The sequence below is a fragment of the Atractosteus spatula genome, chromosome 3 (genome assembly GCF_055471065.1).
Source record: "Atractosteus spatula isolate fAtrSpa1 chromosome 3, fAtrSpa1.hap1, whole genome shotgun sequence".
Classification (NCBI taxonomy): Eukaryota; Metazoa; Chordata; class Actinopteri; order Semionotiformes; family Lepisosteidae; genus Atractosteus; species Atractosteus spatula.
Genome location: NC_142708.1, coordinates 60,812,469 through 60,824,913, shown reverse-complemented (window position 1 = coordinate 60,824,913; position 12,445 = coordinate 60,812,469). Strand labels below are relative to the sequence as shown.

The window sequence follows — 12,445 nt, the reverse complement described above, 5'->3', positions numbered from 1 at the left end:
AACTGTTATTTCTGGAGCCTGATGACCACCTGCTCCATAGCTGGATGTAATCTCAGATACCTCTGCTTTCTTTTGGTTGTTGTGCCTATTGGCAAGTAAAATCAAATCATTGGTAGCAAATTTTCTTTTCTCCATGCAGAAGAGAGGACATGGAATAGTTTAATTCCTTCCTGTTTCCCTATTGCATCATGTGTTTCCCTGTATCTTCTCTGGCTTTTTTTATGAACAGACTCCAACAATTAACCTTTGGTCTGCTATTTCCCAAAAAGCCAGTGATGGTTTCCCTTTCCCAAGAAGGAGAGAGGGCTCTGCCTGCAAAAGATGAGTGAATGCTCTGCCAGAATTAAATGAGAAATGTTCTCTTGGAGAGACTGTTCTCATTTGTTCTACCGCATAACTCTCTGCATGTTTGCTATGGGAAGGGCCAGATGTTGTCTGTAAAAGTAAGTGGTACATACCATGTAAATTTGTACATAAATGAAATTGAAAGGCATCAAATTTTGGCTGGTTTGTCATTTTCAGTAAATTGAACCTGTGGAGTCCTCTGCCTAATTAATCCTGTGGAATCTATCTAGAGGTCTAGTTTAGAATGCAAGATAAACTGGGAATTACTTGCTGCATCTTGCTACAGTACATCAGTATCTCTGAAGACTCGATTAGTTTCACACATTCAATCTGAAGATACAACATTAGACAGAAAATGTTTTCTAAAGTCTACATTACACAAGAATATACAGTACTACTGTACATTGCATGTCCTGGAAAATGTAACATAAGAATATTAAGAATAAACCAAGGTTTGATGAAAACAAATTATAGAAAGAAATAAAATTGATACCACCCCATTATGAATGTGACCTAATTAAATTAAGATTGCTTCAGAGATCCAGGGAAACAAGAAAAAAACTTGTCAAGATACTGTAGCTTCTGAGACCCAAGGAATAAATATAGTACAGCCCCCTGTAAGCAGAGATTGTATTCTGGCTTATAAAACGACTTCCGTGGTGGATGAAGTGAGTACAGTATACTCTCGTAAATGTAAAGCACTTTGAAATTATTTGTGAATAAATGCAAATAATATATAATAAAGGCTAATAAAGGCAAAATGGAAGGAATTATTAAGTGCTTTGAGCTGTGTGCAAATTTCTGAGTGGGTTTTGTTGAGAAATCTAATGTTAGAAGGACAAAGCCTGTGATCTGAAGAGGGGAAAAAGGAGATAATCTGCTTTATTAACAGTTGAAATAAGCAGTATCAGCTTTGACCTACTGAAGATCAAACATGCTGGTGAAAAATACTGCAACACATGTAAGGCATGCTCAGTATCCATACTGTATATGCAACAGATAACCAACCACAACTTGACTCATCATATATTTCATATTTAAAAAAAACTTCCGTAGATTTGCTTGTTTTGTCAAGTAGGTTTTAATACCTGGATTTGAAGTTCCATCTTTAGTAAATCTACTTGGTAATAAATGGGAACAGTGAGAACTTTATATGTAACCTGTGTGGACATGTACAACACATCTAGCGATTTTAGGCTAATTATAAGCTTTTCCTAGCTATTTTTCTTATTGGTTTGCTTTTTATGTGTTTGTTAGTATGTTGAAAGATTTTAATACCTTTAATAAGGAATAAATAATAGCAGCACAATAAACCATTTTGGATTTTGCTGTGTGTTTTAAAATTCTTAACTTATTGCTTTATGGTAGTAAAGATTTATTTAGCATGCTGAGAAATAATGAAAGCTTGCCTTTACCATCTATAGTATGAATGTGGTTGACAGAATTAAATGTGGCAAAGGCTGTCTTCAAAGTTAAAGTAATTTATGCTTTATTTCTCTCTCATCTGAAAAGGTCAGATCGCATAGTTTTATGGAGGTCAAAGAAATATGGCCCAGAGAAGACAAGGTGATGCAGCTGCATTCGCCTAGGAACAATGACTACTTTGTTCAATCTGCAGTTTAGTAAAATCTAAGGACATTGGCAGAAAGGTTTCCATAGAATTTTGTGGAGGGTTTAGGATATTCTAGGTTAATATTTGCCAGCAAGAATGCTTATAATGTAACATAAAGTCTATTCATTTTATATAAATTTCAAATACTTTTTTGTAAGATGTTTTTTTTGTTTTTATAATCCCCCCATACCATAACAATACAATAGAAAAACATTTATTCCCCATTGTGTCTGCAAATAAGGTCCCACAAAATAAAATCCTTTACAACAAAAGCTTTCTTGCATTAAGTGGTATGATTGGATTGTACGATCTGTAGATTACAGTTTGAACTGAGAAAATCAAACATTTTATGCTTTTTCAATTTGTTGTGGTTGCTGATTGACAGCTGATCCATGCTACAAATCCAGCCGTTTCTAAAGATCTCAGGCAGTGTGCTTCAACAGTATTGTGGCTGGATATAAGAATAATAATTGCTTACACTTATATAGCACTTTTATGGACACTACGCTCAAAGAGCTTTACAGGTAATGGGGACTCCCCTCCACCACCACCAATGTGCAGCATCCACCTGGATGATGCGACGGCAGCCATAGTGCGCCAGAACGCTCACCACACATCAGCTATTAGTGGGAAGGAGAACAGAGTAATGAAGCCAATTCATAGATGGGGATTATTAGGAGACCGTGATATTAAAGATACGCACAACCTTTTTTGTAAAGGAGTGCATCATGATTTAGGGAATAAATACTGTACACATGCTTCAGGGATTCTAGGTTCTTTGTCTCAGTAGTGAATCACTGAAGTAGGTTTCTGGGTTCATCATCATGGTTTTGAATGCTTGTCTGGAGTTACCCTCATTGTCTCCCTTTTTATACTTTAAAGATATTAGGTTTCTTTAATCATTCTAATTCCAACACGAAAGTTGGGCAAATCTAGGACAAGCCAAGAGCTAACAGGTCTGCCAGTGGTTCTTTTAATCTGGGTATCTAAAGACAGTACAGGGAGATTGTAGCATAAGAGAGATACAATATGGTGCCTTAAATGAATGAGCTCATTTGTGATGATGGTGTGTTTCTAATGCGTGTTCACTAAGAAGAGTATTATTAAAAAAGGCAATTAGAAGAAATTTTACATTTTGCCTTAGTATTATGGATAGATGAATCAAAGTTTGAAAAACATACAGCTCTAGTTCCAAGAAGAAAAATGGTGAGAGATTGTCAAAGACTCCACCTGAATATAAATACAACCAATTAATGCAGAAGGAATGCTATCTTGGTACTATTGAAAAAATATGACCATATAAATAATAGAGCGTGCCTATGTAGAATCAAAACGCCCTTAGCTTTAATTTATTTAAGTAAATTATTATTTTTGATAACACTAAATGCTTTAGTATTCACAGAAAATTTAACAGAAATAGTGCAAGTAAATTGAAAAATGCAAAAGTATTGCAGCATTTTTTATATTATTAATAAGCTTTCATACAAATGTCTTCTGTGATCTTATTGATCTTGTTTCTCAACCACGATTGCAGACCATTGAATGTTTCTTTGTTAAAACTGGCCAAAAATACAGCTGCTAAAGTATTTTACACTTTTCCTATGTACAGATTCCTACTTGGACTCTCTGAGAACCGAAAGACGGAGAGAAAACTGGGAGAGAAAACATTCCAGAGAAGGACGACAGATTGCTCAGCGCTCTGTCAGCAAGGAGCGATGGGTGGAGACCCTGGTCGTGGCTGACCCTAAGATGATAGAATACCACGGCATTGAAAATGTGGAGTCTTATGTCTTCACAATCATGAACATGGTGAGAGCTTTCTTATCTAGAGGAATGACATTTGCTGCTGCCTTCCATAGCCTTTAAACATGACTTTTACTATTGAGCTTAAACTGAGCTTTAAATTACTTGAACTTTGGTCAAAATCGAAAAATTTGGGTGGTATTTGATTCAGGCTTGACATTAGACCCACATGTGCCACATATGGTCAATACATCATTCTTTCACATTAGAAAAATTGCCAGACTAAATCTCCTATGTTACTGCTAACTGTTGCTTTAAAAACTGATCAACGCATTTGTCTTCTCCTGAATTGACTACTGTAGCGTTCTACTTGCTGGGGTTTCTAAGTATGTCCAAGATTCAGCAGCCAGAATCCTGACCAAATCTAGTGCAAGTGATCACATTACTCCTATCCTGGAGTACTTGCAATGGGTTCCTGTCAGGTTTTGTATCAACTTCAAAATCCTCATGCTCACCTATAAGGCTCTGCATGGTTTGGCACCTCAGTACCTGTCTGAATTACTGTTGCCCTATTCCCCACTTCACAACCTTCACTCTCATAATTTTGGTCTGTTATCTGTCCCGCAAGCCCATCTACACTCTATGGGTGAGAGGAACTTCTCCTATTATGCCCTGAAGTTCTGGAACTCTATCCCTAAGGATATCAGAGAGTCACCTTCCCTACACTTTCTCAAATCTAGAGTCATAACCTTCTTCTTTAGAAGGGCCTTTACTAAACTGGCTTCGTTATATACCCCTTTGCTCCTACCATATTCAGTACCCTGTATTCAGTACTACCATATTCATATACTGTATGTCTCCTCTCATTGTGTATTTTCATTGTGTATACTGTATCTTGTGTTTTTTTATTGTTGTCATTCTGTAAAATTCTTTGAGAAGCCACCTTTAAAGGCACTATATAAAATAACATTTATTATTATTATTTTATAGAGAAAGTAATTTATATTACTGAGGGTTTGTATGGACCTTTTGAAGCATGGGTTTGTAAAGTGTTGTTTAATGTTCACTGGATGTAAAGGTGATCAATGAAGAATCATTAAGAATTCAATTGAGGCTCTTTTCGTTCAAACATGTTCCCACTCTCCTTTCATGTCTATTTTGTTCTTGTTTTACAAGCCAAGTAATTCTATGTGAAAGTATTCTGTGAATTTTCTTTGAGGGCCTGTCTGCAAGGCATTTAGAGATACTGTAATCACTCCAGGAATTCACAGAGCTCAGACTGAGAGACTTTAATCTTACATGTATGGGGGACTGAGCATATTAAAATAAAAATCCTTATTAGATTTTTGCTTGTAGAAACTGGGTGTTAGTTTTTGGGAATTCCACTTAAAACTCGAATGGTAATTTAATTTTTTTACTTTGATTTTTACATAGGTTACTGGGATTTTTCATGATGCTACCATTGGCAACGCTATTCACATTGTTCTGGTGCGTCTTATCCTGCTGCAGGAAGAAGAGGTGCGTGGTCATGTTTCTTGTATGCCATTTCTCACAGGAAATGAGATTGCATATACTTCTCTTATGATCTTTTGTTTTTTTATTTTCCCTTTTTTATCTGTCCTCAGTGAATTCAACTGGATTGTGTATCGCCTTTTTACAGAAAGGGTTAAAGATCGTCCACCATGCAGATAATACCCTGGCCAGTTTCTGCACATGGCAGAAGAGCATCAACCCCCAAAGTGACACTCACCCTGCTCACCATGATGTTGCTGTGCTCATTACCAGGCAAGTGACTTTGTTCCATGAGAAACCTGCTTCTGGTTTGGTAGTGCCTCTTCACTACTGTGACATGTTTGCTTGCTCATGTGTTGATCTAAAAACAGGAGTTATCGGTTTTATTTTAAAAAATAACAGTATATATATATCTACCTAACTTGAAATTGGAAAAATGAAGACTTGAAGCTGCACTCCTTTGACAAGTCCCTCTGTCAGAGCCTTTTATCTTTCGGCATGCTGCACACTCCACCATTCCCAGCTGTTACTGGAGCCCTGGTGCAGCTCACACTGATGTCACTGCAAGCTTGCTCAAGCCCACAGAGCCCTGGAAGCACTTGGCCAGTGTTCTTTCCGCTACTGTGGGGTTCCAGTCACAGAGGGCTGATGACATTTTACTGCTTAGTATGCCTCTGCCCTTTTAGCAGAAACTCCTTTCCAATCCAAGAAACGCTGCAGAGAAAACATTATGAAAGCAGGAAACTGAGAGCAATTTGCCTTGATTCATCTGTCAGAAGGCTTTGCTATATTATATATTTTCAGTGTAAGTGTAATGCAGATGGTGGTGGTGTTTTATTCTGTAGAAAAGATATCTGCGCTGGGATGAATAAGCCCTGCGAGACATTGGGACTCTCCCATCTGTCTGGAATGTGTCAGGCCCACAGAAGCTGCAATATCAATGAGGATTCTGGCCTCCCTGTTGCTTTCACAGTGGCACACGAGCTGGGACACAGGTAATGTACTGTACTGCATTATAACTTTTCCTTTTCCTTTGTTGTCTCTTGATAGATTTCATGACCACTTTAGTATTTTTTGTAGAGAATAAAACTTTGACAACAAATGTGATAATCTTATTTCTGCATATGTTGATGTCGGTATTTATTTTTACTCATTAATAGATATTTCCAAAGCAAATTGGCTTTCTCCAAAAAATGAATACAAAGATAACATAACCAAACATAACAGTACCATTAAATATGTTCTTTCAGTCCAGCTGACACTTTTTCATTTTTCATGCCAATAGCTGTTGAATCTAGATTAATTCCAGCTCTGAGAAAATGAATCTTTGAAGAGATATATTGCATGTCTTTGTCATATGACAGATAAGATTTAGTTAATTTAGTTGGGTTGAGATATTCTTGTATTGGCTTTGTCCTGTAAATATATTCATATATATATTTCATTTTATGCATCTGAGAGGTCAAAAACTCAATGGAAGTGTGTTAGGGGTGAGTATTAAAAATGTATAAAAGGATGTGAAATTATTGCACTTCTGTGGAAATGTTACTTTAAAACAGACTCAAAAAGTTCTCATTTGAAATAAACTACCTCCTGACATAGAATATCTTTGTCTCTTAGGAAGTTAATAGTCTAGGTTTAGTAATTTATGTCTGTAGGGGATTAAAACACTATGGAATGGTGTTAGTTATGTCAGTGACTTGCAGTTTTCTTAATATTTGTTCAAATATTTAGTTGACTGTTCCTAAGAACATAAGAGACTTTTAATGCCAGCAGCAGTATTCCTGCCTTCTAGACTAATTTAATCAGATGTCAGAAGCTAAACTGGGCCTGATAAGTGCTGGATTGGGAGACTGCTCCAGAAAAACCATGTGCTCGCTGCAAGTGGTGTTAGTGCTGTAGCTCCTTGTAATGCTAATTCTCTGTTCTCTGTCTGTAATGTTCAAAGATGTTTTTTCTAAAAACTTTCTAAAATATTGATTAGCTTCCAAAACAGCTCTCAAAAGACCGCATTTATTTTTTAAATATTTCTTTCATAAGTTCAATCACACAATCATGTGTGTGCATAAATGTGAAGGCTGGTGACTTCAATATTGAAGTACAGTACAGTATATAGAGGCCCAGCTACAAGCACTTTGGAGGCATACGGTATTAGGGAGTTGAAAATCTTAATTTTTAAAGTAACATTAGTCACAAATATATAGCAAAAAAAGTCTGGATTAGTCTGCTTTTGAATTAAAGCATTTAGTTAAAATGAATTATTTAATTATAAGAATAGAGTTGGTGCTTTAATATTTTTTTTGCTTTCCACCCGAAGAAAGCTCCACAGCTGAAACGTGTTTCTTTTCTTCCCTTTTCAGCATGGAATAAACCTTTACTTGTTCCTTTGCAGACTACGCATCCTGTCGCAGCTACCTACTTGATTTATTATTTTTGTTTGTTTCAAAGCATGCTATTTAGTCATATTTAGTCTGTGTCACATTTACCTATTTTCCATCCTATTATCGGGATGTGTATGAATAGAGTAATTTCAAGATAACACAGAGATCAAATAACTTATCAAAGATAATTTATCAAAGATTGACACTGTAAATAATATTACTAAAACATTGAGAGAATTAACTTTTAGAAGTGATTGATGGAGGAATTGACAGAAACAGTGCCCTGTTTGTGGAGATTTTTTGTTTTTGATGTTTGATGTTTGCTGGAGAATAGGGCAAAAAAGTCATACTGATCACAAATTGAAGTAGTGTTTTTCAGGAATACAATTTAGTCCTAGAACTCAGCCATCACATCTCATCCAGAAAAACAAAATCCATTATTATTCACAAACAGGTGGTTGTAATTCTTGTCTTTGCAGTTTTGGCATTCACCACGATGGGCAGGGAAATGACTGTGAACAAGGAAGGCATCCCTTCATAATGTCTCGCCAGTTACAGTACGATGCATCACCCCTCACGTGGTCAACCTGCAGCAAGGACTACATCACACGCTTCCTAGAGTGAGTATAGAGCTCCATTGTTAGCAAAGCACTGAACATTAGGAACATCACTGGGATTAAAATATTGAATCCTGCCGAGTTTAACTATTAATATCATGTCCTTCACAGATAACACATTGGGAGAATTATTGTCACAAATTCTGAGAGGCAAATGCATTTGTGTGCAGTGATTACAAAATCACATTATTTAAGCATGTTCCAATGCAAGATAAATTTAAACTCAAAGCTTTTCTGTAAAGTGATTTTACACTGCATTGGGTGTTTGTGTAATTAATGGTGGTTTTACATGTCTTACTTAAATTATCCTCATGGCACTTTGTAATTCCTCAGTGTGCCCTCAGTATAAATCAGTATAAATCATTGCTACAGTACCTATAAATTTAATCTCTGTACATATCTGATTCAGTGTACCTACACATTGCTTTTTAAATCACCACCTCTGTGCGACAGGAATGATGACTTGGAAAAATCTGATAAGATTTTATTACTATTATTGTTCTAGTATGATGAATGATGAAGGCACTACTTTGATGAGATAATATTACTGGCAGCTCTTAACATTTGTGAGATCTAGAAATAAAAAGTGATAGAAAGGAGAATATTTATAAGAGAAACACCAAATGATTTTAAAATAATTTGAGCAGAAACATAGGCTACAGTTTTAATGAGAAATATTGTTCAGTGTTGGGAAGATAATAATAATTTCATACACTTACTGTATATAGTGCTTTTCTGGATGCTCCACTCAAAGTGCTTTACAGGTAAAGAGGACCTTAGAGTGCACTAGTACATTCACCATACATCAGCTCTAAGTGGGGAAGAAAACAGAGTAATGATGCCAATTGATAGACAGGGATTATTAGAAGGCTACAATTGGTAAGGCCAGGGAGAAATTTGGCCAGGACACCAGGGTTAACATCCATCTCACCTCGCTATCACTATACTGGGGCATGAGGACCTACATACAGTAGATTGCAGGGTGAGTGCTCCCTACTCTCTGAAATATTCATGCTTGGCATTAAGCCTAATTAAATAAAATAAAAACTAACATGACATTAGACCATTAAAATGGACCCATGTATGCAAATTGCTCTGACATTCAGAAACTAAAAAAATGGTCTTAATTCTTCTTGGACACTCTGAGGTTCAATTACTTGAAACTTAGTGATAACCCTTCACACTACAATGAGCACATGGAATATAAGTGGTGTTTCTTCCCTTTTAATTTGGATATTATGGGAATATGCCAGTACATGAGGTTAAGAAGTAATGTTCATCTTTTCACTCTTTGATTTTTAATCCTTGATGTATCCTTATATACATCTTTTGGAGGGCTGGGTAGTAATTTCCTCATTACTACACAACAGATAATGAGACTTTGCTCTGGTTTTTACAGCAAAGTCATGTGTTTTTACTTAATCAGATCCCAATGGTATTATATTAAAAGCTAGGGATAAAACTGGTAGATAAAATGGAAAAGTAAGGCAAGAAAATGTTTTTTGAATAAAGTTGACTTCAAATAAATGTAAAACCAGCTAATAAATTGTTTAACATTCCTCTGAAACTTCAAACTTATGTCTGTTATTTTTTCATCAGTCAACCTGATGAATGCAAATTAAATAAAAAAAATGAAGAAATCAATTAGTAATTATATTAGCAAGAGAAAGGTTGGTTTTAAAGTTTCCTGTCCCCATGAAGAGGGCTAAAAAGACTATTTTTCTTTATTTTGTTTGTAGTCAATGGTGATAATTATTTCAGATAAATTAAAATGTCACAAATTGTTTCCATGTTGATTTTGAATAGTTTTATGTTTTTTAGACTTTCTTTTCAGAGGCATGTTTTCTCTTCCTGTATTATTTCTTATAAAACATTACTTAAGCCTCAAAGAAATTTGTCATTTAGACACTATGTGGATTTTTACATTAAAATTAATTGATTTGAATTTATTTTGTAACTTTCTACTGGTGTGTTGAACATTTTTTCCCATGTAATTTCCTTACCTTATCAAGTATCTTGTTTCTTGTGATTTCTTTGTTTCAATGGCAGTATTTCCTAATTACAATGGTGGAAGCCACATTGAAGTCCAGGAGATGCGGTCCATTTAAAATACTGCAGTTTGGTTTCAGATCATAGTCTTACCTTATGGCTGCTGCTCATACAGTAACTTAAATCCTCAATTACTACAGTATATGAGCTGCAGAGCAGGACTGAACGTCTCAGAGTGCTGTGTATGGTTTTGGTTACCATGCTACAAAAAGGGACATTGCTGCTCTGAAACCAATTCAGAGAATGGGAAGGAAAAAACAATGTATAGCGCGTGTATATATACATATATACAGTATAAGCTTTTGGCCATCATTGTTCACTCATAGGTGAATTTACAACAGGGGCTACCACCCTTCGTTCTAGTATGTTTTGTAGGTTAGCCTAAATCACCTGTTTCTAACTATTGGGTCCACTTGTATCTTATTGAGCAATTAAATTAGAATAATTAACAAATCACCTGCTTAGTTCAGTTATTCCAATTAGGTCCTTTAGAAAATCATGGTTTAATGTTAATGTATAAAACCTGTAGGATGGTCTATCTAGGACCAGGGCACGAGTCTCTTCATCTACAGTCTGTTTAGAGCATTTTTTAAAAGTATGAATCTTTCTTTGTCAGGTTTCATCTTCATTTGTTACATATCAGGAGGTGACTCTGGGACTGCTGGTATAATGTAGAAAGCAATGAACCAGGCACACGTGAAATCTATAGTTGTTTTTTACTTTCCAGCCTCATGTGTTTCTTATGTATTGGTTTTTTTAACCAGTTTTCAGTCCCGCTCCCCCCACCCCACACATGCTTTACAGAAGGTAGATGCTGTCAAGCGGAACATGCTGTTGAATTTCAAAGTTTGCCTCAGGGAGCTTTGATACACTCATTAGCAATGCCACTGCTCACTTCAGTAAGGCATGTTGTCAGAAACACATTGCTTCCCGTGTGATTCTGGATGAAAAGTATTGTTTTCCTGTAGTGATGTTCTCAAGCACTTCTTTGTATTCCTGTCTGAAAGTCGTGGCTGGGGTTCGTGTCTGGACGATCGCCCTTCTAAGAAAGACCTGACAGCTCCAGCTGCTGCTCCTGGGGTTCTGTATACTATCCATCAGCAGTGCCAACTGCAGTACGGACCCAGTGCCACCTTCTGTGAAGAAGTGGAGGTGAGTTATCCCTAATAATGGCATTAACCCACAATTAGTTCTTGTTTTTCTTTCCTGTTCCATCACAGGAGAATATTCTGGCAGTCTTGAAAAGCATGCTAACATTTGCTTTACCAGACAAAACCATTGAATTGCTGAAGTCCTAGAAACTGGAATGATAAATAGGCAACCATATTCTTATGTATCCCCAAGAACCAGGAATATAACCAAATCGTAGAAAACTTAATTTTCTTTACATGACCTGGCCATTCAGCCCATGAGATCTCCCCATTTTTCTGTATACTCTGTTCAGGGTACATTGGATATATTTCAGTGTTCAGTTCCATTCTGATAGACTGCATTGTATTAACTGAGCAGCAGTATGGAGTAGTAGTAGGGCTCTGAACTTGCAATTAGATGGTTGTGAGTTCAAATCAGTGGGGACACTGTTGTAGTATTCATCAGTGAGGTACAGTATTTCACTCAGATTGTTGCAGGATAATAGCCAGCTGTACAAATGGGCACAAATGTACTGTATGATGCACACTTATTAGTAAGGCGATCTATTAATGCCTTATTCAAATTATTAATTGTTCACTAAGGATAACAACACCCAAGAAAGTATTATGGAGTTTTTAGACAAAATTTGGCTTAACCCACTTGGCTGAGGGCTAACCTCCTGACCACAGGACAAAGAGGCTAGGACTCCTATGCAGAGTGAGGAGTGACCAAGGGGGAGCTGCAATGGTGGAGATGGGCTGTATCAAGATGTACGAGAGGGAGACAAGGGGATCACGTTCGGTATTTATAGTGTTTTAGGAGAAGAAATCATGTCAGGAGTGATTGCTAATTACTGACAGCTGAGTCTGATTGAACTTGGTTGTTGTCATCCCTCCTGAACATTCATTCTAAAACAAATTTAATTTCCCTAGAAGTTTACAAATGGCCTGTACATTGTGTGAAAAAAGTTTTCAAATGTCATTGGAAAATGCTTAACAATTGTAAGTTGTGTTGTTTTCTTCTTTTTCTGCCTTTAAATGTTTTAGTCTCCCCTA

The 12,445-nt window shown here is 36.4% G+C and overlaps 1 protein-coding gene across 1 annotated transcript in view; it reads left to right on the top strand.

The window, feature by feature from the left end:
* adamts12 (ADAM metallopeptidase with thrombospondin type 1 motif, 12) overlaps positions 1–12,445 on the top strand; it is a 152,860-nt gene that overhangs the window by 64,416 nt on the left and 75,999 nt on the right. Inside the window, exons 4-9 of the mRNA XM_088911721.1 lie at positions 3,567–3,766; positions 5,135–5,218; positions 5,361–5,485; positions 6,058–6,207; positions 8,073–8,213; positions 11,267–11,411. Of these exons, the coding sequence (XP_088767847.1) occupies positions 3,567–3,766; positions 5,135–5,218; positions 5,361–5,485; positions 6,058–6,207; positions 8,073–8,213; positions 11,267–11,411 (845 nt within the window). The remainder of the gene's footprint in view (positions 1–3,566; positions 3,767–5,134; positions 5,219–5,360; positions 5,486–6,057; positions 6,208–8,072; positions 8,214–11,266; positions 11,412–12,445) is intronic.